At 38.2% G+C, this 26,620-nt stretch overlaps 2 protein-coding genes across 3 annotated transcripts in view; both read right to left on the reverse strand.

Annotated features, from left to right (window-relative positions):
- Nucleotides 1-8,614, reverse strand: part of SLC25A31 (solute carrier family 25 member 31) — a 28,617-nt gene extending 20,003 nt beyond the window's left edge. Inside the window, exon 1 of the mRNA XM_004001095.6 lies at nucleotides 8,203-8,614. Within this exon, the coding sequence (XP_004001144.2) occupies nucleotides 8,203-8,446 (244 nt within the window). The 5' untranslated portion in view covers nucleotides 8,447-8,614. The remainder of the gene's footprint in view (nucleotides 1-8,202) is intronic.
- A 2,956-nt stretch (nucleotides 8,615-11,570) lies between these two features.
- Nucleotides 11,571-26,620, reverse strand: part of INTU (inturned planar cell polarity protein) — a 90,521-nt gene continuing 75,471 nt past the window's right edge. For both annotated transcript variants that reach the window (XM_045055888.1, XM_045055887.1), the window contains exons 15-16: nucleotides 24,421-24,578; nucleotides 11,571-14,862 (exon numbers count right to left, since the gene is read on the reverse strand). In XM_045055888.1, the coding sequence (XP_044911823.1) occupies nucleotides 14,751-14,862; nucleotides 24,421-24,578 (270 nt within the window). In that variant the 3' untranslated portion in view covers nucleotides 11,571-14,750. The remainder of the gene's footprint in view (nucleotides 14,863-24,420; nucleotides 24,579-26,620) is intronic.

Below are 26,620 nucleotides of genomic sequence, written 5' to 3' on the forward strand. Positions count from 1 at the left end.
AGTCGGTTGAGCGTCTGACTTCGGCTCAGGTCATGATCTCACAGTGTGTGGGTTTGAGCCCCGTGTTGGGCTCTGGGCTGACAGCTCAGAGCCTGGAGCCTGCTTCAGATTCTGTGTCTCCCTCTCTCTCTGCCCCTCCCCCACTCATGCTCTGTCTCTCTGTCAAAAATAAATAAACATTAAAAAAAAAATTTTAGGAAATGGTTGACCCAGCTGAATGGTACTGAAATATTATGGGTTTTAGATTATAAGTTATTAGTCATAATTCTATAATTATGATTATAGTCTGAATTAATACCTCACAAAAAGTGTCATATTTAAGAGCAGTATAAAGGATTGTAACTTTGGCTAATGAATTGTATATAAATGGAAGATTTTGGAAAGACATCTGGAAATTAACATGAGAGCATAACATAGCACTGGATTTATGATTAAAAAGGTTTGTTACAGTTGGCTGAAGTATATATTCTTTTTAGGAACCCTTTTGCACTGCTGGTAGGAATGCAAACTGGTACAGCCACTCTGGAAAACAGTATGGAGGTTCCTAAAAAAATTAAAAACAGAACTACCCTACGACCCAGGAACTGCACTACTAGGTATTTATCCAAAGGATACAGGAGTGCTGATTCGAAGGGGCACATGCACCCCAATGTTTACAGCAGCACTATCAACAATTGTCAAAGTATGGACAGAGCCCAAATGTCCACCAACTGATGAATGGATAAAGAAGATGTGGTATAGAGATACAATGGAATATTATTTGGCAATCAAAAAGAATGAAATCTTGCCATTTGCAATAATGTGGATGGAACTAGAATGTATTATGCTAAGCAAAATAGGTCAGAGAAAGACAAATATCATGATTTCACTCATGTGGAATTTAAGATACAAAACAGATGAACATAAGGAAAGGGAAGCAAAAATAATACAAAAACAGAGAGGGAGACAAACCATAGAGTCTCTTAATGATAGAGAACAAACTGAGGGTTGCTGGCAGGGTGCTGGGTGGGGGGGAAGGGCTAAAGGGGTGAGGGTCATTAAGGAGGACACTTGTTGGGATGAGCACTGGGTGTTATATGTAAGTGATGAATCACTAAATTCCATTCCTGAAATTATTACACTATATGTTAACTAATTTGGATTTAAATTTTTAAAAAAAGGAATGCATACTTTTTAGCAAAATTGCATTTGCATGAAAAAAACCTAGAAAATTCATCAAAACACAGGCCAATGTCTCAATGAAAATCCAGAAACAAATAAATCCCTAGAAGTATACCAGGAAAACTGGCAGCTCTTAACGGGTTATATCTGAAAAAAAAATACAATCTCACATACATAAAATACTTTTGCATATATTTCACAGAACTCATGGATTCCTTGAAGCTACAGTGTCAGGTTAAGAACTCCTGTTTTAATCTTTTTCCATAGATCACCCTTAAAAACTTTATTCTTATTCCTTTCTTTGCATTTCACTGCTGTACCATGCTTTTAGGAACTTCAGTGTCCCTGCTAAGAGTGCAAAGGGAGAGAAACCTCGAAGTGAAATTCTGAATGCATTTTCTATAGGAATGTTATTTCCGGGGGCTAGGTTTCAGGGTTTTATTCATCTATAGTACACTAGGTACCTACGTAAGTTTCCTCAGAAAGATTACAAAAACCTACTCTATGTATAATGCAAGTTTATATCAAAGACACTCATTTATAAATGAATACCAGGAATACATGCTTGTAAATTTAGGGAAGTATACATACTGATTAAAGAGTTAAAACGTATTGAGCACTAATTGCAACAGACACATGGATGAATATTTTACAGGCATGATTTTGTTTAACTCTCACAACTATCACATCAGGCAGGTACTATTTTTATACCCAGTATATAACTGGGGTGATTGAGGCTGAGATAGGTTAAATAAAAACTGCTGAAGGTCACGAGGTGAGGAAAAGGCTGGGACTTGATTCCAGAATCCAACTCCAAACCTAGATCTATTAAATTTCTACTGCCTGTCTATAAAAATCCATTCTGGATAAAAATAGTATTTTTTGGTCAGATAATCCATTCTAGATAAAAACCAGTATTTTTGGTCAGAAAAAAACAAGAGAAAAGGATGATGCAAATGTAGTATTTTGACACTCTCTAGTCATACAGAATAAAAGGGCAATTTCCTAAGATATAATCACAAAATTGGTAGGGAAAAACATAGTGATTGTGGTATCTTTCTTTGCTAATAACAAAATACCTAAGTTTTTGACTTAATTGCTAAGAAAAAAATAATTTCTTCAAAATTTAAGGCTGAGAGGGGCACCTGGGTGGCTCAGTCAGTTAAGCGGCTGACTTCAGCTCAGGTCATGATCTCGCGGTCTGTGAGTTTGAGCCCCGTGTGAGGCTCTGTGCTGACAGCTCAGAGCCTGGAGCCTGCTTCAGATTCTGTGTCTCCCTCTCTCTCTGACCCTCCCCCGTTCATGCTCTGTCTCTCTCTGTCTCAAAAATAAATAAACGTTAAAAAAATATTTTTTAAATGTTTATTTACTTATTTTGAGAGAGGGCACATGTGAGTGGTTCAGGTCATGATCTCACAGTTTGTGAGTTCAAGCCCTGCATCAGGCTCTGTGCTGATCGCTCAGAGCCTGGAGCCTGTTTCAGATTCTGTGTCTCCCTCTCTCTCTGCCCCTCTTCTGCTCACACTCTGTCAATCTCTCTCAAAAATAAATAAACATTAAAAAAACACATTTAAATAAAAGAATTAAAATGGAACAAACAAATGAACTTGGGGGGAAAAGAGAAGGAGAGGCAAACCATAAAACAGATTCAACTATCGAGAAAAAGCTAGACATGGTGGGGGGATGGGTTAAATGGGAGTTGGGTATTAAGGAGGGCCCTTGCTGTGATGAACACTGGGTAGTGTATGTAATTCTACACCAGAAACTAATATTACACTGCATGTTAATAAACTGGAATTTAAGTAAATACTTGAAACAAGCAAAAGAATTAAAATATAGACCTGATGGGAAAATGAGAAAAAGTTACTGGTCAACTTATTAGCCAAGCCATGATAATGCTAAACATGTTTGGGTATATATATTCTAGACTGGTGTGCTACTACATGTTTTGACAATATGCCTATCAGTAAAAACTATGTAAGGCTGACTCTCAAATATGTACACATTAAAAAGATTATATATATTTTCTACTATACTACTTTGCTATGCACATTTGTAAAAATACCCAAAATAGAAATTAAAGGATGTAAAGATTCTTTATTTAAAAACCTTTTATTTGGTACCTAGTACATAGTGGACCTGCTAGGGATAGCACTAAGGACCAAATTTCTTGGGTTTATGGAGCTTATATTTTAAGGGAGAGAGACCAGGGAGACAGACTATGAACATAAATATGTCAAGTGGCTTTAAGAACAAAAATAATATGTGGACATGGAGATTGAGGAAGGGCTATTTACATAGGGCAGTTGGAGAAAACTTCTAGATAGGAGATATTAGAGAATAACTTAGCATTCATTTGAACAATTAAACAATATATTTAGATATCTTGCTAATCATGATGTTTTCACACCATTATTTGCTATTATCTCAAAGCACCCTTGAGGTGAGGTTCATTCTTTTTTTTTAATTTTTTTTTTTTCAAAGTTTATTTATTTTTGGGACAGAGAGAGACAGAGCATGAACGGGGGAGGGGCAGAGAGAGAGGGAGACACAGAATCGGAAACAGGCTCCGAGCCATCAGCCCAGAGCCCGACGCGGGGCTCAAACTCACAGACCGCGAGATCGTGACCTGGCTGAAGTCGGACGCTTAACCGACTGCGCCACCCAGGCGCCCCATAGGTGAGGTTCATTCTTAAGAATAAAATAAAATAAAATATTTTTTAAAATGTTAAAGAATAGTGTACATGAATATATATTTCAAATAGTCTTCTTGATACTTTCAAATATTCAAACAGTCTTCTTGTCTCTATAAATCCAACTGAGCAAACATAAACTATGTTTATTACATAATAATTGAGAAAGGGTGCCTGTCAGCCCCTCTTTAGTATGCAATTCATTTTCTTTTTTTCAGAATGCCTTAGTGTCTTAGGATTTCTAACTGACATTTGGCCCAAGCATAGATACCAGTGCCAATTCATATACCAAATATTAGTAATGTTTATGTTTACTTTCCCATTTTATTTAAAATGATGTCTAGTATTTTCTTTCCATATCCCAAACCACTGTCTTCAAGATATAAAAAACCTCATAGCCAGAAACTCCTAAAAGAGGAAAGAGAGATCTGGTAGATGCTTAAAAATGAGCTGCCTAGATCAGATCTTTAAAATATTTGTTTACCATATATGAAATAAAACAATTATTTTTTAAAAAAACAATTACTTTAAAATATTCTTACATATATGCCTATTGTGCCCAGTGAAAAATTATAGCACAGACACCAAAATGTTACCTGTGGGGATTTCAGTGGTGAGTTGTTTTACTTTTTGATTCTTTATATTTTCTAATTTTCTATAACATGAATTTTTCATGTAATAAAGGTTTAAACAGTACTAAATAAGAGTATGCATACAAAGTTTGAAGGTCCCACAAACAACTAAAGCATAGAGTAAATCTTTAAGAACAGCATCAGTCAAGATAAATCCAGAAGCTTTTACAAGCCAAGGAAAGCTTATAGGGTGTGTGAAAGATACCCAAAGAGATGTTGAAAGCTAAGTCCAGAGATTTAAAATGAAGAGATCTATCCTTGGTGTAGAAAGAAAGCAGAGATAAGTAAGAAGATAGTGAGAGACCATCTACTTGTGCCTTATGGGTTCATGTCTCTCAAGTTCATTTCATGTTGCCTAAAGAAAGGAAAAATTATCAGTAAAATTAGAGGAAACATGAAACACAAGAGAAACCTCAGAGCATTTGAGATGAGGATGTGCCTTGACTTTCAAAAAAGGGACAGAAGGTAAATTCCAGAAAATAACAATTTCAGAACTTCATTGCCCAGTAAAATTCCAGAATGATCTACCCTAGTGATTCTCAATCTTACCAGGCTCAAGTCCTCTATATAGAATAAATATTTAACATTACTTCCTTTAGGATCTAGAAATAGAAGTCAAAGACTGTGACTTCTTCAACAATTTTTTAAAAATCCTTGGGGCGCCTGGGTGGCTCAGTCGGTTAAGCGTCCGACTTCAGCGCAGGTCACGATCTCACGGTCCGTGAGTTCGAGCCCCGCGTCGGACTCTGGGCTGATGATGGCCCAGGGCCTGGAGCCTGCTTCCGATTCTGTGTCTCCCTCTCTCTCTGACCCTCCCCCGTTCATGCTCTGTCTCTGTCTCAAAAATAAATAAACATTAAAAAAAAAAAATTAAAAAAAAATCCATATAATGCCATCTCTACCACACAGGAAGAGAAAATAAACGCATTTTAAATAAAATAGGGATTATATTTTATTTTTTAAATGTTTACTTATTTTGAAAGAGAGAATTGTACTGAGAGCTGTTCACTATTGTGAAAGCTCATGTCACCATGAATGCTTACACACGAGTGGGGGAGGAGCAGAGAGGGAGAGAGAGAAGCCCAAGCAAGCTCCACACTCATTTAGTTCCTGACATGGGGCTCCATCCCACAACCATGTGATCATGACCTGGACCAAAATCAAGTGTCGGACACTTAAACGACTAAGCCACCCAGGTGCCCCTAAAATAGGCATTTTAATTAGTAAATTGGTGAGGCATGAACACACCACAAAATTGTCAGATGCTTGCTTCCACTTAATAATGAATGTTATACTTTAGATACCATTAACATTTCTTTTAAAAGGGCTTAATAAATATATTTGTGTATATGTATATATAATGATCATTAATTCAGTAGTTACAAATGAAGATGATGCTTAAGTGGTGATCAAATATCACAAGAATTGGTAACTAAGTTTTTACAATGGTGAACACCTTTCAGTACAATTCTTTAAAAAATTTTTTTATTGTTTGTTTTTGAGAGACATAGAGAGAGAGAGAGAGATCAAGTGCAAGCAGGGAGAGACAGAGGGAGACACAGAATCCAAAGCAGGCTCAAGGCTCTGACCTGTCAGCACAGAGCCCAACGCAGGGCTCAAACTCACAAACTATGAGTTCATGACCTGAGCTGAAGTTGACAATGGACTGAGTCACCCAGGCACCCCCTCTCAGTACAATTCTTAACAAAACAAAATACAATAGTCTTTCTACTCACAAGGTAGTTGAATTACTGAATCAGTATATATGGAAACTATGTCCCAAACAGTTTGTGTTTATGAGTAATTCAGAGTTAGGTTCTAAGCTTAGAAAGTCATAAACAGGTTTTACTACTACATGAATGTCTAGTGGGAGAAGTGAGCCATTTAGGTTGCAGAATAAGTGTTTGTTGCACAGGACTGGCCATGTACAGCAGCAGAATGTTTAGCATCCCTGGATTTTGCCTTTTATATCATTGCAATTATGTATTATACCCTTCTATCTTTGTGCTAAACAAAGAATTCCCTCCAAGTTTGTAAAAATGCCCCTAGATGGCAATATTATCCCTGTTGTGAATTACTAGTCTCTTAGCATAGGATATACCATGGAGTGTGTATTCATAACAAGGCCTGGTTTATTAAGAACATAAAACATCTTAAAGTTCTGCTTATGATCATCTCATTGGAGGGTAAAGAAAGCAAGCACTAGAATACTATTTAGAATGATCTCAATTTACAAGAGCCATATTGAATATGTTTAGGTTTAAATATTCTTTAAAATAGTTAAAATATAAAATAAATTAGCACTGATCAGCACAACCTGACTAGAATATTTAACTTTACCTGACTAAATATTTAAAGCAGATTAGCTAATAATAAAGAGTCCCCTACTTCTGTGAAGAAGTCTTAGAATATAAACCAAGTGGAGATAGGTTCCTACCTTTCTTGTAAAAACCTTGGGGGAAACGGGAAGCTTACAAATGGGAGTGGAGAAATGTGAAGCACTATGAAAGATCTGAGCTCAGCTCTCCAGGTGAGTATCCTAAATTTACAGCTTAGATGATGCCTTAAGAGTTACACACCAAAAAACCCCAAAAAACAAAAAAACAGAAACAAAAAACAGTTCCACTCCACCCTAAATACCACACCCAACAGGCCTAGAGGAGTTGTAACTACATCTCTGGGGAGAGAATGGTTTTCTCATGGGAGAGTAACCTGGCATAGACTTAGGAGTAGAAGAAAGGGCAGGCCCTGGAGTTGAAGCCACTCCTTGTTCAGGCTACACAATAAACAGGCCTATTGCCTTTTTAAAGTTCTTGTTGAGTTTTCAACTGAATACAACTACATGGGTGATTTATAGAAGATTTTTGATAAATTTATCCTCTTATCTACTTAGCTAACTTGAGAGCAATTCTGCAACAGAAGGGTATTTAATGGTTAACAAAACGCTTTATTTATCCCTTGAAATCATTTCGGTATCACTGGAAAAAAACCTTTACAATGAAAAAAAAAATCATAATTTTAATTAGGGCAGGGCTGATACAAAAAGAAAAACTGGTAATGTTATTCTCGTCTTTATTTAAAATTTTGATATTTTGCTCACTTTGGATTTTTCAAATTAACTTTGATTTTTTTAAATACTGCACTAAAATATCATTTGTCTTTACTGAGTTTTGGGGTACCCTCCTCCAATTTGTGCACGGGTGAATGCCTCTTTAGTTTCAGCCCTGGTCTTCAGTAGTTCTGAAGAATGAACAGAACCCCTTTTCACTCAATAGGTAGCAGAGTATTGGGAGGCTCCTACACTACCATATTTGGAGTACTTCTAAGAATATTATTTCAACAAATATTTAAGCAACTTAAAGCGCCTGTTAACATGCCTAATGGCATCTCCCTCAATCCTGGGAGGTCAACCATTTTCCTTCTGACCCAGGCACAACTACAGCAAGGTGTAAATCCCGATGTGAAGGAGAAACTTAAGCGAACAAAGAGAATGTGGTGGCCTCTCCTACCCAGGACTGGTCACGTTACAGGCCTTCCTGGCTCTGGAAAGGGGAGCCTCTTAGGTTGGCTAAGAAACTGAACTGTCAACGGTATAGAAACAAACGCATCACGGACAGGCACATCTGTGGTGCAGTCACCCACTGCCGCCCCTCTCCCCTTTTCTGGCAAGCTGACCCAGACCGGGAAAGGTTGGCACGGTGGCCTCTGGTACGCACCCTGCTCGCGGGGAATCCGCACCAGGCAATCCACCATGCCTTTGTACTGAGACTCGGCGCTGATCTGTCGGGACGACGCCTGCACCTGCAGCAGCAGCTTCACCCGCTCGATGGGCGCCACGGCTGTCTTGGACACAGCCGCTGCGACCCCGCCGGCCAGTAGGTCCTTCCCGAAGGACACGGGGTCAAAGAGCCGCTTTTCCGACTTCTTCCCCTGCCTCCCCTTCGGAGGTTCACGCTGCATGGTGGGAGGACGGCGGTAAAAATGGGCAGCAGCACAAGGAAAAAAGCCTGAGAGAATCTACGAAGGGAAGCCTAAAACCGCTTCAGCTTCGTCCTGGCGGGAAAGCGACGCTCAGGTTGCCGCGAGACCGGCGCGCCAGGGCCTGGGGGAGTTCGCGGAGCTGCGCAGGCGCCTCCAACCGCCTCCCGCCTTCTGGCACCAGCCACGTGACTCCCAACACGTGTCTCCTCAGCGCTGAGCGCTGCCTTTGACAAACCCGGGTCTGGGTTTTCCTTGCTGCCCGCAGTGTTAGCAGGCGATGGGTACTGAACGGCGGAGGTGCAGGAAGGGAGAGTGCGGAACTAGTCCAGTATAAAGATATTTAGTAGGCAAAACTAGAACATAGTAGAGTAAGCCAACGTGTGGGGTTAATCAAGTTTTAAATTTTGGTTCCCAGAGTTACCCTTTCATTTTCTCTTAAAAGTTGCTTTATTTCTGCTCCTTGAATTTAGCAGGGCTTGTTCATCTAGTCACATTTTCAGTCTGGCTTTGCTGATTGCACCCCAATAGGTTAACTCGACGTGTTCCTCTTTCTTTTGGATTTTATTTAAATTGGTAATTTCATCTGGAGCAGTGTTTCTCAATCCAGACAGCCGAAAGAAGACAGGGCTATGCTGTTTTAACTAATGCTTGGGCCTGGGGAGGCTGAGAACCAAGGACCTATTCTAGAACAGTACCTCACAAACTTAATTTAGGATCGCTTTTCACTTTAAAAAAACTGGGGCACCTGGGTGGCGCAGTCGGTTAAGCGTCCGACTTCAGCCAGGTCACGATCTCGTGGTCTGTGAGTTCGAGTCCCGCGTCAGGCTCTGGGTTGATGGCTCAGAGCCTGGAGCCTGTTTCCGATTCTGTGTCTCCCTCTCTCTCTGCCCCTCCCCCGTTCATGCTCTGTCTCTCTCTGTCCCAAAAATAAACGTTGAAAAAAAAAATTAAAAAAAAAAAAAACTAAGACCACTAGGAAGCTTCTGTTTTTCTTATATATTGATACCGTTTCAGAAACTGAAACTGAAAATTTAAAAATATTAATTCACTTAAAATAGCCCATATAAAAATAACATTTTAAATAAAAAGTAACTATTTTTCAAAACAAATGAGAATAGCCTTGTTTTTTATTTTTGAAAATCTCTTCAATTCCTGCCGTAATAAACGACAGCTGGATTTACATGGCTGCTTTTGTACCCAGTCTACTGTAATACCACACATCGTGGGGCTGTTGGAAAACTCCACTATGCACTGAGAGAATCAGAGTGAAACAGACAAGTAATGTCTTAGTATTATTAAGAAAAGTTCTTAGGGGCGCCTGGGGCTCAGTCCGTTCAGCCTCGGACTTTGGTTTATGTCATGAACTCGTGGTTCATGAGTTTGAGCCCGGTGTCCGGCTCTGTGCTGACAGCTCAGAGCTTGGAGTCGGTTTCTGATTCTGTGTCTCCTCGCTTTCTCTGCCCCTCCCTCGCTCATTCTCTGTCTCCAAAAATAAATAAATGATGAAAAAAAAATTTTTTTAAGTAAAGTTTTTATCTCATGGTGTCTCCGAGGAGGTCTTGGTGACATCTATATGCATACCACAGTTTTGAGAATTCATCTGGAGTGTTACCAGGTTCAGGTCTGACTCTGGGCAAGTGTATGCAGTAGACATACATCTATCCTGGACATGAGGTCTTGCTGTATTTTCTTTCACCTTGCTTTTTTTCACTTTGTACATCCTGGAAATCTTTCTGTAGTAGCATCTAATATACTCCTGATTTCTTTCTTTATAGCTTATTTGATGGTTTCTAATAAAGAGATCCTATTTTATCATCTCTTACTCTGTAGGAGTTAGTTGTTTGAACTTGAGGTTCTAGTTTTTTATCTTAAGTCTGTTATAACACGTTTAATACTACTTGTCACTAGTACAAAACCATATTTAGGCCAGGGTTCCAGAGCAGGAATTTTGTTTATATTTTGATTACCTCATACAAAAGCAGGTGGCAAGTCCTGCTGGTACCATTTTGGTGCTACCTTCCTTTCCATGGCAGCTTATTCGACCCTTAACTGGTTTTACAGCCAAATCTCTCCATTTTACATGCTGCTACCAGATTAAGCTTTCTGAAGCAATTGCATTAATTATTCCTAGGCTTAAAAGATTTAAAGTCTTCTCATTGCACAGATTTCAAAACCCTTTGTGAAATCCATGCAAATTCAAGACGTGATTGATGTTTTATCTGCAAAAATATGAATAATAAAAGAGGTTTCAGTCTCCTTTATAGGATATTAAAGTATTAACAAGCACACAGGGAGAAATTTAAGGGGGCACAGGGAATGCTTGAATCACATTCCAGGCAAGATTGTGTTCTTAAGGTGCCAAGAGAGGTCAAAGGAAGATCTCCGGTCCCAAGGAACATATATATATATCTCAGACAGAAAAGCAAGTGTTCTGTTGTTCCCCAGGCAAATTTTCTCTTCCTTCCTTTCTTGACTCCCTTTCCCCTGAAACCCCACTTTTGACCCTATAGTTGACAATGTTTATAGCACACTGATTTATCATATCCTCAACCTTATTTCTGACATATATTCATTGACAGAAGATAGCAAAAGTGAAAATACTTAGAAATGTAGCTTTTTACCTTAAGAGCTGTGGGTCAGCTCTTTCTAAAGTCTGAGCTTAAAATGTTTCACCAGCTGCATTGCATTTTATTTACTGATTTGGGGATCAAAAAAAGTTCCAGTGATTTACATGTTGATATAAAAGTACAGCATCTCAGGGCCTTTGAGCTGTTCACTCTGCTTTCCTTAGAAATCAGCATGGTTAGTTTCCTCTTAGTTTAGGTCTAGGGTCACCTCAGTAACCCCTTTTCTGGCTACCCTATTTCTCACACTTCCTATCCAATTTCTTCCTTCACTTTTTTTTCCCTCTTAGCTTTTATCAACATATTTTACTTATTTGTGGCCTTCCTCTTCCACTGGAACATCAGGTCCATGAAGGTCTGTTTTTAGCTGTTTTGTTCACCGCTTTACCCCTGGCATCCAGAACAGTGCGTGGCACAGAGTAGAAAGTCAATAAATATTTGTTGGCTGAATGCATGAAAGGACAACACAACTGCAAACATACCTCCAAACCATCTTTATTTAAGACTATCAATATAAAAATAGCTTCATTATATAGAGAAATACAACTCTAGAAAATTATATCATTTTCACACAGTTTAGTGTATAGATTAAAGTTTTAATAACATTTAATAATGTATTTTAGAATATCCAAAGTATACATCCTTGTTCTCAAAGTGTTCAGTGCTGAATTTTTTTCTCAGATTTTTCCCAACACTTTGTACAGCAGCAGGTATGATTTAGCTGGCTCCTGGGTTTTCAACCAATGGATAATAATAATAGATGGTGGTGGTAGTAGTAGTAGCTAACACTTTTACAGCGTGTGCACTGTGCAGGCACTATTTAGGGGGAACTTACACAGATAACAAGTAGTTATTCACAATATTATTTCCAAGAATTTTCAAAGCAGACAAACCTACTAAATTGGTTTCACAACTTTTCCCATTTGTGTCAGAAATATAAAAAAGCAGGCACTGCAAATTTACTATCTTGCCAGTATGCATCATCATCAACAGTTTCTTGGCACAAATAAGAAACTCTCCTTTGCTAAGTACAGTTCTCTAACCCGACAGAAAGAAAACAAACGAAGAGAGGGGAGGAGGGTGAAGGGTGGAAGGTGTAGAATCTAAAACATAATTTTGGGGGGGGGGCTATAAGATATATGGTGATGATAAAATAGTACCTGGTATTTCCCAAAATTGATAGTTCTATAGTCTTTTGCATTCATAGTCTAGTAAAAGGGAACATTTGCAGGATGCTAATAATAAAATCCAACTTAAGAATGTTTCTGTATCTGCTAAAACATACCTCTGGGGTATCTGCACTTTTACTTTGTCCTTTTTTTTTAAATAAAGTGGCAGATAGGCAGTCATTGGCCAATAGTCAGATTGATCTTTCAGATGTGCATCTCAATAAATCTGGAAAATGGGCAGCTAGATTTAGTTACAATGCTTACTTCAATATCCATTTAGAGATGACAACCACAATGTTTGGTTTTATTTCCTAAAAATGCAATGTCTCTGCAACATGAACATTATGCTATACATCTACAATGTAGCAAAGGATTTTCCTCTTATTAAGGTAAGTAGACTACTTTGTCTTTTTATTTTAGTTATTGAGTGGTGGTCTCAAGATTCTTTGACACCATTAAAGCAGTTCAAAAGACCAAAATTTCATTAAATGAAATTTAAAAAAGTCCCTTATAATAAAACCTGAGATATTTTAGTTCAGTCTGTTTGAAAAGCTGAGGGGATTAATACATCTCAGTATTGAAAATAGCACATGGTGTTTGGGGGACATATTAAGAAATTTAAGACATTTAATAAATACTTATAAACAAAGTTCCTTAAACTAATGCAGTGGTAAAGAGTCTACCATTCTGACCAATACTGTGATCTTAAGGGGAGGATATTTTAAGCCATTTTGTACATTTCAAGAACCAAAGTTTCTTGCCTTGATTTCAATGTTAAATTTAAGGCCCACAAGTCACTAATAGGACAAATATAGTCATTTGCACTTTAAATACCTGGGTGAAAATTTCTCAAACTGATTACAGAGAGGTAACAGTGTTTCTTTTAAGACCAAATATTTCAGGGGCACCTGGGTGGCTCAGTCGATTGAGCGGCTGACTTCGGCTCAGGTCATATCTCGCGGTCCGTGAGTTTAAGCCCCGCGTCGGGCTCTGTGCTGACAGCTCAGACCTGGAGCCTGTTTCAGATTCTGTGTCTCCCTCTCTGACCCTCCCCCATCCATGCTCTGTCTCTCTCTGTCTCAAAAATAAATAAACGTTAAAAAAAAATTAAAAAAAAAAAGACCAAATATTTCAAATGGTGCACCCACTATGTTTTACAGTTAATTCTAACCTGGAGGGCTCATGTTCCAGGCGTCTGAGGGGAAAGAAATAGAAACTGATTTTACATGTGTTGGCATAATTTTCCTTCCAAAGCTTAAGTCCTGAAGAACAAAAAAAACCCAGTATTATAGTCTTAAGGGCATCTGAGACTTCAGGAGGATCCATTAGGTAAATAGTAATAAAAAATGCAGTTATTATGTTTTTCCTTCCTTCTCAATCTACCAAAGTGTCACAGTCAAAGAAAATTCTTATCTCATTAGTTTTCTTTCTCTACTAAAGGTCAAGTAAACTTTTGCTCATTAAGGTACCTCCCTCTGGGAAAACCCAACACATAATGAGACATATTTGTAAGGCAAAAATTAGTACTTAACAAGTCACCATAGGATTACTTTAATCCAAGTTTTTCAGTGTTTTTTAACATGATTAGGTTCGTAAAAAGATTTACATACAGCTGTCTTGAAATTCATGAACTATATAAAATGTGTGTGCATACCTGAATATATTTCAACAAAAAGAAAAATAATAAAAGTTTATGGACACTAAATAGTTTAAAAACTATATTCTGGACAAAACAGAGCTGATCTGAAAGAGTAAAGAGAATCAAATAAATAGAGAAAAAAGTTTAATTTTCATTCCTTAGTTCTTCTACCCCACAGTGAGGTATCTATTAAAGCACTTAAACTAAAGAAAAGTATTTGATCTAATAAGGAGTCAGTACTTGGACATTACAATTTAGATACTGATGAGTAGGCAAGAAGAAAAAAAATTGCACATGTTACTTAAGAGGGACTTTAGAAGTCTCAATGCAGTCATCTCATTTATACATGAAGATTCTGAGCTCAGAGAGGTACAAAAACTTGTTCATGGTCACAGCACTAATTAGTTACAGGACCTGGTCACATCCTCCAGTTTTGTGATTCTTTCACCAGATATCCTCATTAGTCTTAAGAAAAATACACAAGTGAATTTGCTTATGAACTGTGTATTTTTCCAAGATAAATAGTTCCTCAAGATAAATATTTCCTCTATTAATTTTATATAAAACTTCACATTATTTCAAACTAGTCAATAAATTAACATTACATACAAAAATGGAAATAAGTTAAAAATCCCTTCTTATTTTGATCAAGTATCTTTTCAAAAGTCTGACAATACTACGTAAGATTTAGTGCATCAAACCCAAGAGCATATCATCTCAATATTTAACATTATTGTGTTCAAAACTGAACAGTTAAAAGAAGCTAAACCTTATCTTCTTGTGTATGTTTTCAGCAATCCTAACACTGTTCAATGTTCCATGCATAGTTGCTATGCATTAAGAAAACACAGCTACAAGGTTAATCCAAAGAACAATTTAAAAGCCATTTCTATGGCAATTTCTGTGACTGAATCATGAAAACAGACGTAAAGTTCTTGAAGTTTGGGACGAAGAAAGAGTCTCCTGTAGAGGAAAAGAACACACTCATTTCAGAAATCAAAAAACAAAAATCAAAGGGAAAAACCTCCAATCTTTTAATATATCTTATTTTTGTTTTTGAAAGAATTACTAGTGAATTAAAAACCACTAGTCTAAATCTATAGTAGGGGGAAATATAGCTAGATTAATTTTTAAATAAATAATATATATCTTAGGTCAATTATTTCTATTTTTCCAGAGTGTAAGAAGCCTATTTCATCAACATGTAATTACCATATCCCTCAGTTTTAAAATATTAAATGTAGTCATTATTATTACAACAAAGCCAATTGATGTTAACATCATTAAGTACAATAGTTACTGAACACTGCCATTTACTTTCTAAATGTTAATTATTATTAAAACATTTTAAATATATGATTTGTTTTTGGAGATAGTATTCAATTGGAAATACCATTGAAACTTTGATTTTTTTAGAGTTAAATTTTTGATATATTTATGGGGCACCTAGGTGACTCAGTTGGTTAAGTGCCCGACTTCAGCTAAGGTCATGATCTCATGGCCTGTAAATTTGAGCCTTGCGTCAGGCTCTGTGCTGACAGCTCGGGGCCTGGAACCTCCTTCTGATTCTGTCTCTATCTCTCTCTGCCCCTAGCCCTCTCACACTCTGTTGCTGTCTCTCTCTCTCAAAAATAAATGAACATTAAAAAAAATTAAAAAAAATTTGTTTTGATACATTTAGCGGACATTAGTATATACAAATCAAACTATTTAAATCAGAGATAGTTTGCCTGACTTCCTTAAATTTCTCTATTCTTTTTTTTTTTTAATGTTTATTTATTTTTGAGAGAGAGAGACAGAGTGCAAGCGAAGGAGGGGCAGAGAGAGAGACACAAAATCTGAAGCAGGCTCCAGGCTCTGAGCTGTCAGCACAGAGCCTTATGTGGGGCTCGAACTCACGAACTGTGAAATCTTGACCTGATCCCAAGTTGGACGCTTAACTGAGTAAGCCACCCAGGTGCTCCAAATTTATCTAGTATATACATATCTGCATCATCATAATTCAATACCTCTTGATTCTTTTTATTCCAATTGTTGTGAATGTAGTTAAGGCTCCACTGCACATGTGCATGTATGCCTAACTGTTCTTATCTCTGTTCTCTGTGTCTACACTACTCCCTTTCCTGCTCCTGGTGTAATCTTACAGTAGCACATCTCTAATCAGACTACACAGAGTTGAGCTTATGCTGATGCTCCTCCCAACTTTGGTTGATTACACATCACAATCACAAGGAGTTTACTAAAAATATAGAGTCCCGCTATCCTAGATTCTGTTAGTGGGTCTGGGGTGGGCCACAGGCATCTCTGATTTTTTTTTTTTTTTTTTTTTTTTTTTTCAACATTTATTTATTTTTGGGACAGAGAGAGACAGAGCATGAACGGGGGAGGGGCAGAGAGAGAGGGAGACACAGAATCGGAAGCAGGCTCCAGGCTCTGAGCCATCAGCCCAGAGCCCGACGCGGGGCTCGAACTCACGGACCGCAAGATCGTGACCTGGCTGAAGTCGGACGCTTAACCGACTGTGCCACCCAGGCGCCCCGGGGCATCTCTGATTTTAATAAGTGACTCAGGTGATTCTAAATCTTATGGACCAATACACAGGATTACTTCCTCCACCAATTTTTTTTAGGTTAAATTTCATTTTTTATTTATTATTTATTAATTTAAATATAATTTATGTTTAAGTTAGCTAACATACAGTGTATACCGGGTACTCTTGGCTTTGGGAGTAAATTCACATGATTCATTGCTTACATACAACACCCAGTGCTCATCCCAACAAGTGCCCTCCTCAATGACCATCACCCATTTTCCCCTCTCCCCCGCCCCTGTCAACCCTCAGTTTGTTCTCTGCATTTATGAGTCTCTTGTGGTTTGCCTCCCTCCCTCTCTGTTTGTAACTATTTTTTTCCCCTTCCTTCCCCATGGTCTTCTGTTAAGTTTCTCAAATTCCACATATGAGTGAAAACACATGATATGTTTCTCTGACTTATTTCACTTAGCATAATACTTTCCAGTTCCATCCACATTGTTGCAAATGGCAAAATTTCATTCTTTCTCATTGCTGAGTAGTATTCCATTGTATATATATACCACATCTTCTTTATCCATTCATCAGTTGATGAACATTTGGGCTCTTTCCATAATTTGGCTATTGTTGATAGTGCTGCTATAAACATCGGGATGCATGTGCCCCTGTGAATCAGCAGTCTGTATCCTGTGGATAAATTCCTAGTGGTGCTATTGCTGGGTTGTAGGGTAATTCTGTTTTTAATTTTTTGAGGAAACTCTACACTGTTTCTAGAATGGCTGTACCAGATTGCATTTGCACCAGCAGTACAAGAGGGTTCCTGATTCTCCACATCCTTGTCAACATCTGTTGTTTGCTGAGTTGTTAATTTTAGCCATTCTGACCAGTGTAAGGTGGTATCTCAGTGTGGTTTTGATTTGTATTTCCATGATGATGAGTGACGTTGAGCATTTTTTCATGTGTCTGTTGGCCATCTGGATGTCTTCTTTGTAAAAGTGTCTAGTCATGTCTTCTGCCCAATTCTTCACTGGATTATTTGTTTTTCCAGTGTTGAGTTTGGTAAGTTCTTTATAGATTTTGAATAATAACCTTTATCTGGTATGTCACTAGCAAATATCTTCTCCTATTCCGTCATTTGCCTTTTAGTTTTGTTGATTGTTTCCTTTGCTATGCAGAAGCTTTTTATCTTGAAGAGGTCCCAATAGTTCATTTTTGCTTTTATTTCCCTTGCCTGCAGAGATGTGCTGAGTAAGAAGTTGCTGCAACCTCAGTTGCAAAGGTCAAAGAGGTTGTTGCCTGTTGTTGCCCTCCTCTAGGGTATTGATGGTCTCCTGTCTCACATTAAGTCTTACATCCATTTTGAGTTTATTTTTGTGTATGGTGTAAGAAAGTGGCCCAGGTCCATTCTTCTGCATGTTGCTGTCCAGTTCTACCAGCACCATTTGCTAAAGAGACTGTCTTTTTTCCATTGGATACTCTTTCCTGCTTTGTTGAAGATTAGCTGGCCATATATTTGTGGGTCCAGTTCTGGGTTCTCAATTCTATTCCATTGCTCTATGTGTCTATTTTTGTTCCAATACCATGCTGTCTTGATGATTACAGCTTTGTAGCACAGGCTAAAGTCTGGGATGGTGATGCCTCCACCTTTGGTTTTCTTTTTCAACATTATTCTAGCTATTCAGGGTCTTTTGTGGTTCCATACAAATTTTAGGATTGTTTATTCTAGTTCTGAGAGTAATGCTGGTGCAATTTTAACTGGAATTGAATTGAACATGTAGATTGCTTTGGGTAGTATCGACATTTTAACAATATTTGTTCTTCCATTCCATGAGCATGGAATGTTTTCCCATTTCTTTGTGTCTTCTTCAATTTCTTTCATAAGTTTTCTATAGTTTTTAGCATACAGATCTTTTACGTCTTTGGTTAGGTTTATTCCTAGGTATTTTATGATTCTTGGTGCAACTGTAAATGGGACTAATTTCTTGATTTCTCTTTCTGTTGCTTCATTATTGGTGTATAGGAATGCAACTGATCTGTACATTGATTGTACATCCTGTGACTTTTCTGAATTCATGGATCAGTTCTAGCAGTTTTTTGGTGGAGTGTTTTGGGTTTTACATGTAGAGTATCATGTCATCTACAAAAAATGAAAGTTTGACTTCTTCCTTGCCAATTTGGATGCCTTTTGTTTCATTTTTTTGTCTAAGTGCTGAGGCTAGGACTTCCAACAGTATGTTAAACAACAGTGGTGAGAATGGACATCCCCACTGTGTTCCTGATCTCAGGGGGAAAGCTTTTAGGTTTTCTCTATTGAGGATGATATTAGCTGTAGGCCTTTCATATATGGCTTTTATGATGTTAAGGTATATTCCTTCTATCCCAACTTTCTTGAGGGTTTTTATTAAGAAAGGATGCTGTATTTTGTCAAATGCTTTTTCCACATCAATTGACAGGATCATATGGTTCTTATCTTTTCTTCTATTAATATGATGTATCACATTGATTGATTTGCAAATATTGAACCAGCCCTGCAGCCCAGGAATGAATCCCACTTGATCATGGTGAATCATTCTTTTAATATACTCTTGAATTAGATTTGCTAGTATCTTATTGACAATTTTTGCATCCATGTTCATCAGGAATATTGGCCTGTAATTCTCCTTTTTTAGTGGGATCTTTGGTTTGGGAATAAAGGAATGCTGGCTTCATAGAATGAGTCTGAAAGCTTTCCTTCTGTTTCTATTTTTTGGAAAAACTTGAAAAGAATAGGTATTAATTCTGCTTTAAATGTCTGGTAGAATTCCCCTGGGAAGCCATCTGGCCCAGGACTCTTATTTGCTGGGAGATTTTTGATAACTGATTCAATTTCTTTGGTGGTTATAGGTCTGTTTAAATTTTCTATTTCTTCCTGTTTGAGTTTTAGGTGTCTAGGAATTTGTCCATTTCTTCCAGATTGTCCAGTTTCTTGGCGTATAATTTTTCACAGTATTCTCTAATAACTGTATTTCTGTGGTGTTGGTTGTGATCTTTCCTCTTTCATTCATGATTTTATCTATTTGGGTTCTCTCTTTTCTTTTGGAGAGAGGACTGGCTAGGGTTTTATCAATTTTGTTTATTCTTTCAAAAAACCAGCTCTTAGATTCATTGATCTGTTTTCACTGTTTTTTTTTTTTTATTCTATATTGTTTATTCTATATTGTTTATTTCTGCTTTAATCTTTATTATTTCTCTTCTGCTGGCTTTAGGGTTTCTTTGCTGCTCTGCTTCTAGTTCCTTTAAGTGTGAAGTTAGGTTTTGTATTTGGGATTTTTCTTGTTTCTTGAGATAGTCCTGGATTGCAAGGTATTTTCCTCTTAGGACTATCTTTGCTGCATCCTAAAGTCTTTGGACTGTCATGTTTTCATTTTCATTTGCTTCCATATATTTTTAAATTTCTCCTTTAATTGGCTGGTTGACCCATTCATTCTTTAGTACAATATTCTTTAATCCCCATGCATTTGGAGGCTTTCCAAATTTTTTCTTGTGGTTTATTTCAAGTTTCATAGCATCGTGGTCTGAAAATACACATGGTATGATCTCAATTCTTTTATATTTATTGAGGGCTGTTTTGTGACCCAGTGTATGATCTATTTTGGAGAATGTTCCATGTGCAGTTGAGAAGAATGTGTATACTGCTACTTTGGGATGAAAAGTTCTGAATATATTTGTCAAGTCCATCTAGTCCTGTGTATAATTCAAAGACATTGTGTCTTTATTGATTTTTCTGCCTATATGATCTGTCCATTGCTGTAAGGGGAGTATTAACATCACCTACAATTACCATATTGTTATCAATAAGATTGCTTATGTTTGTGATTAACTGATATATATATTTAGGTGCTCTCAAGTAGAGGACACAAACATTTACAACTGTTAGCTCTTCTTGATGGACAGACCCCTTAATTATGATAGAATGCCCTTCTTCATCTCTTTTTACAGTCTTTAGTTTAAAATCTAGTTTGTCTGAGACAAATATGGCTACTCCAGCTTTCTTTGGACTTCCAGTAGCATGATAGATGGCTCTCTATCCCCTCACTTTCAATCTGAAGGTGCCTCAGGTCTAAAATGAGTCTCTTGTAGACAGTATATAGATGGATCTTGGTTTTTTATCCATTATGATATCCTATGTCTTTTGATTGGGGCACTTAGTCCATTTACATTCAGAGTGATTATTGAAAAATACGGATTTAGTGTCTTTGTGTTATCTGTAGGTTTCGTGCCTGTGGTGATGTCTCTGGTCCTTTGTAGTCTTTGTAGCATTCCACTCAGAGTCCCCCTTAGGATCTCCTGCAGATCTGGTTTAGTGGTCATTAACTCCTTCAGTTTTTGTTTGTCTGGGAAAGCCTTTATCTCTCCTTCTGTTCTGAAAGACAGCCTTGTTGGATAAAGGATTCTTGGATGCATATTTTATATTTCAGCACATTGGATATTTCCTGCCACTCTCTTCTGGACTGCCAAGTTTCAGCGGACAGGTCTGCTACTACCTTTATGTGTCTACCCTTGTAGGTTAAGACCCATTTGTCCCTAGCTGCTTAAAGAATTCTCTCTTTATCTTTGCATATTGCCAGTTTCACTATGATATTACATGATGAAGACCTGTTCTTGTTTATTCTGAAGGGAGTTCTCTGTGCCTCCTGAACTTGGATGTCTGCTTCCTTCCCCAGATTAGGGAAGTTCTCAGCTATAATTTGTTCAAATAAACCTTCTGCCCCTTTCTCTCTCTCTTTTTCCTCTGGAACTCCTATGATATGGATAGATATTATTATATTTCATTGAATCATTTAGGTCTCTAATTCTCCCCTCGTGGCCTACTATTTTCTTATTCTCTTTTTCTTGGCTTCATCATTTTCCATAATTTATCTTCTATTTCAGTTATTCTCTCCTCTCCTTTCTCCATCCTTGCTGTCACTGTATCTAGTTTATTTTGCACCTCATTTACAGCATTTCTTAATTAATTGTGACTATTAGTTCCTTGATCTCTGCAGCAATAGATTCTCTGATGTCTTCTATGCTTTTTTCAAGCCCAGCTATTAATCTTATGACTATTATTCTAAATTCTGCTCAGATATATTGTTTATATCTGTTTTGAGCAATTCTCTGGCTGTCACTTCTTCCTGGAATTTTTCTTAAGGAAAATCCTTCTGTTTCATAATTTTGGTTAGTTTTCTGCCTTTTACATGTTTTAATAGTTTGTTATGTGTCCTGCATCTGTGAGTACTACTATATCAAAAAGGGGTCATACACTGTCCAGGGCCTGGCCCTTCAGGAGGTGTTTTTGGAGTGTGTTGAGTGTTGTCTGTTGTTGTGACTCTGGTTGCTTTATCTTCCTATTTGTAGTGGTGGTTTGGACCTTCCACCAGGTGTGCTTTGATTTGTTCATTGAAATAACGTGGAAAAAATTAAGAAAGGGGGCGGTGGTGAAAGAAGCCTTATTTCATACAAAGAGAGAAATGACAGGGGTGGGGAAAAAAAAATGACCAGGCAGAGGTTCTGAGAAACTACATGGCTTAATCCAGAGAGAGAGAGAGAGAGAGAGAGAGAGAGAGGAAAATAAAGAGGAAGGAGATACAGAAGAGGTATAAAAAGAATAGATTAAAAATGTCGTTGTCTGATGGTGCCTTGGAACTGGAGGCTGTGCTGGTCTAGAGGAGGGGCCTTCTGGTTCAGTCAGTGTCAGTCTCGCTCTGGTAGATATGCAGTTGCCAGGCACGGAGGGGTGGGATTTGGTATAAACAGGTCCCGCCTCCACTGGGGGGGGGCGGTGGGTGCTGTCTTGTTCCCTGAAGCCCCACCAAGTTGGTGATGGGGAGAAAAACGGTAACACCCCAATCTCCGCTCCCCTGCTGGGTGTCACAAACCACACTGTTCAGACAATCCTCATAGCACCGTGCAGGTGCGAGCAGCCTGTTTGTCCCACTCTGCAGTCTCCAACGCCTCTGAGGCACCTGGCTGGGATTCAAACTCCAATGTCTGAAAGGACCCTGCTCCATGTGCCCCATAGTGCCACTCCACCCAGCTGACGAAAGGTCTCTGGCTGGTGCCTGCAGGGTCAGTTGTCCTTGGAGTGGCAATATATCTTCTTCCCACAGCACTCGAAGGAGGGGACTGCTCTCCCAATGCACCTCTGAGTTCACTACCTAGTTAGGGCTGGCTCCCCTACCCCCAGGGGCCAGGTGCAGGTACCACACCAGTAGCCAGCTCTTCCATCAATTCTTTACTGCAACTCAAAGAATGTTTAGTGGTTCAATATTTCGCTCAAAACTGAATTCCTGGGTCAGAAATTGGAGGCTCTTTGCAGTGGTCCTAACTTAGCTTTCCAGTCGATCTTTCATTTTATCTTTGTATATATCATTCCTTTACCATCCTGGCAAATCAGTCTACTCACTGTATGCCTTATGATTTCCCTTGTTTCGGTCTTTCTTCATACCATCCTTTTCCTAGAATGTTCTATCCAAATCCAATTCATTTTCAAACTAGGCCAAATGGAATCTATAAGCCTTTCTTTGTAATCCCAACATAGGTTTTCACCCCTTCCTCAGAACTCCCATAGTGTTTGGTTGTATCAACTAATTCATTCTATCTATCTAAAAAAAATCTATATATCCGTAAATATATATATATATATTTGAGCATATTTTGTATTTCTTCTTCTAGATGTAAGACTGCTGATAGCTGTGACTTTATCTTCGTGTTTGCCATACCACCCTCCCACTACCACATTTTGCCAAGCACAACTCCATTTACTCAATTGTTACATATTCATCAAGTGACTATGTACAATGTTGTTGCAGGCACCAGTAGTGGACAAGACGGATACAATTCCTGACCTCATAAAGCTAATTTTCTAGTGAAGAGGAGGAAGACCATATACAAACAAGAAAATAAACAGTAACTGAGAGGGAGGGAAACCATAAGAGACTTCAAAATACAGAGAGCAAACTGAGGGTTGATGGGGGTGGGGTAAATGGGTGATGGGCATCAAGGAGAGAACTTGTTGGGATGAGCACTGGGTGTTATATGTAAGTGATGAATCATTGGGTTCTACTCCTGAAACTAACACTACACTTTATGTTAACTAACTTGAGAATAAGACCCATGGATCCTCTTTTTGAGGCCAACATTGATCTGAATATCAAGGAGCCAGACATACAAAGGTTAAGAGGTAGAACATTTCACACAGAAGGACTAGCAGGAACGAGATTCAACGGATGCCAGTGTGGCTGTGCACAGTGGGCAGAGAAGGAATGATAGATGGAAACAAGTGGGCAGGAGCTAGGTCAGGCAGGGTCTTGTAGTTGGTGGGTGGGGTGGGGAGAAAGAAGAAGGAAGAGGTAAAGAAAGGAGGAGACAGGGAAGAAAAGAAGTAGGGATGGATAGAAGGAAATAGTAAAATTGTGGAATCATTATCTTTTAGTGTATTAGTAGTATAATTTTATGAGATAACAAAATCAGCTTTTTTTAATAGAAAAAGACAACAGTCAGAAAGACAAATACCACATGATTTCACTTAAATGTAGAATTTAAGAAACAAAACAAAGAAGAAAAAGAGACAAACTGAAAAACAGTCTCTTAAATACAGAGAAAAAATTGATGGTTGAGAGAGGGGAGGTGGGTGTGAGATGGGTGAGATAGGTAAAGGGGATGAGGAGTACACTTATCATGATGAACACTGAGTAATGTATACAATTGTTGAATCATTATATTGTATGCCTAAAACTAATATAACACTGTGTGTTAATTATACTTGAATTTAAAAATACATTAACAAAAAGAGTAAAAAGAGAAATTCTTGGGAGGAATTTAAGGAGATGGTAAATAAAGCAAAATTCTAAAGTCTATTAAAATATTATAGTTGGATTAATAATTCCACGCCTACATCTTAAAATGCTTATCTCTTTTACTGCTTTTCTAACATTTTACTTCACTTTCAAATACTTTTTTTCCCCACTTACCCTACTACCCAGTAAGCCATAACTGGTGGTGTTTTTCTCTGATCTGTCCACTTTTCAGGTGAGCATTCAAACAACACACCATGTTCTTTCACAGGGTGAAGAGAAGATACTGAATTTGTAGAACCTGAATGATCTTCACCATTTAGTGCTTTCTTTTTCTGTAAATTAAATAAGTATTATTAGTATTCACTGGTATTAATGTTACTTTAAAATGTTTTCACACAGAGATTTGAATTGACTGATCCTAATACTTAAGTGCCTAGAATGACACTCTTCTCATCGGTGGGAAAATTTTTATTCTTCTTCATACTTAGTATAAATACCATTTCCTAAAAAAGACTTTATAAAGTGTCCTTGAAATCTCCCAGAAAACGTTTTGCTCACAGCCCTATATTATTAGTATTTATATTAATTATATTAGCAGTTTATAGATCTGTCTTCTCCAGTAGACTATATGCTTTTTGCTAGGGCAGAGACAATATGATATTCATATTTGTATGTTTTGAAGCAGCAGGGCCAGGTACATGGTAGGTGCTTAATAAATAGATTACTAATGAATAGGTTACTAAATTAATAGATGATTTTGTAATATACTTAAAACAGTATTGTCTCTTCCTTTCTTAAAGTTTATTTATTTATTTTTTAGAGAGAAAGCAAGAATGCATGCATGAGCCGGGTAAGGGCGGACAGAGAGAGAGAGAGAGAGAGAGACAGAGAGAGAGAGAGAGAGAGAATCCCAAGCAGGCTGCAGGCTGTCTGCATGGAACCCAACATGGGACTCAGTCTCACAAACTATAGGATCATGACCTGAGCCCAAGTCAAGAGATGGCTGCCTAACCCACAGAGCTACCTAGGTGCCTGTGGTCTCTTCTTTCATGCATACTCTAAATTTCCCATTGATTAAATCATTAGCAAAAGAATGACTCATTTGGAAAAAAAAAAAGACTCTTTGTAAGGCTTGGGCTAAAATCATGGAGTGATCCTTGATTCTTCTCTTTCTCTGAAAATCCTTACCTAATCTGTCAACAGATCCTTTTGGCTCACCCTCCAAAATACATCCAGAATCCAGAAGCCACTATAATCTTGCTTTGAGAATTTCTATAGCCTCCTAATGGAAATCCCTGGTCCCTGCCTCTACCCTTGCTACACTACAGAGCTTGTTCTTGGCACAGTAGTAGCTCAAGTGATCCTTTCAAAAATTTAGGATCATGTCCTTCCTCTGCTCAGAACTGAGAGCTTCCTATCTCCTTCAGAGCAACCCCAAAGTCCTTAAATATATCAGGCCATGTGCGATTTGGCCCTGCTAACCTTTGCCATCTCAACTCCTACCACCCTCCTCCCCGATGGCTCCAGCATTCTCAGCCACTCCTACTTCTGTGGCTTTGCAATTGCACTCGTACTTGTTTTCTCTGTCTGGAAGCCCTGCCTTCAGATCGTTTCCTCACTTCATTCAGGTCTTTGTTCAAATATTACCTATCTTGTTATTCCTGTTAAACTTATCCTACCTGACATATTATACGACTTGCCAATTAATTCATCTTCTCCATTAGATATAGGTTTTGGTAGAATAGGCAGTTAGTTAAACGTGAGCAGGAGGCAAAGGCAGTGATAAATAGGTGACACATTAGAAGCCTAAGGGCATCACATCCTGACTTGTTGGCTTTTAATATCCTGGCCTTAAATTAAGGCATCCAATGCCCAGGAGCTGATAGACCAAGAGCCAAAGCTCTCCTCTTCCACCTCCCTCTGCCCCAGGGTAACCTACAGCTTCATTATAATATATTTACATTGTGGTTTCAACCTCTACACTCCCCACCAAGGAGGAAGATGGCCATGACAGTTGTGGCAAGAACCCTGCAGAGCCCAAAACTCCCCTTTCCAACCAGAGACTGTCCCGGCTATGACCCGTAACCTACACAAACATAAAAAGAAAAGAGACCCCTAACCCAGGTGCAGCTACCACCTCTGGGCCTGCCCACTCTCCCACCTTGCCAGTGTACTGTCCTTAATAAACTGTTTTAAATAAATAAATAAATAAATAAATAAATAAATAAGCAAACTGTTTTATGCTTGCTACCTTCCTCCTTGCTGTCTTTATTTGAGCACGGATCCTCATGTAAATCTTTCTGGAATACAAGAACCCAGACCTCCCTTCACACAATGTAGACTCTTCCACTGGTAATAGCTTCATGAAGAAAGG

Source organism: Felis catus, chromosome B1, assembly GCF_018350175.1.
Source record: "Felis catus isolate Fca126 chromosome B1, F.catus_Fca126_mat1.0, whole genome shotgun sequence".
NCBI lineage: Eukaryota > Metazoa > Chordata > Mammalia > Carnivora > Felidae > Felis > Felis catus.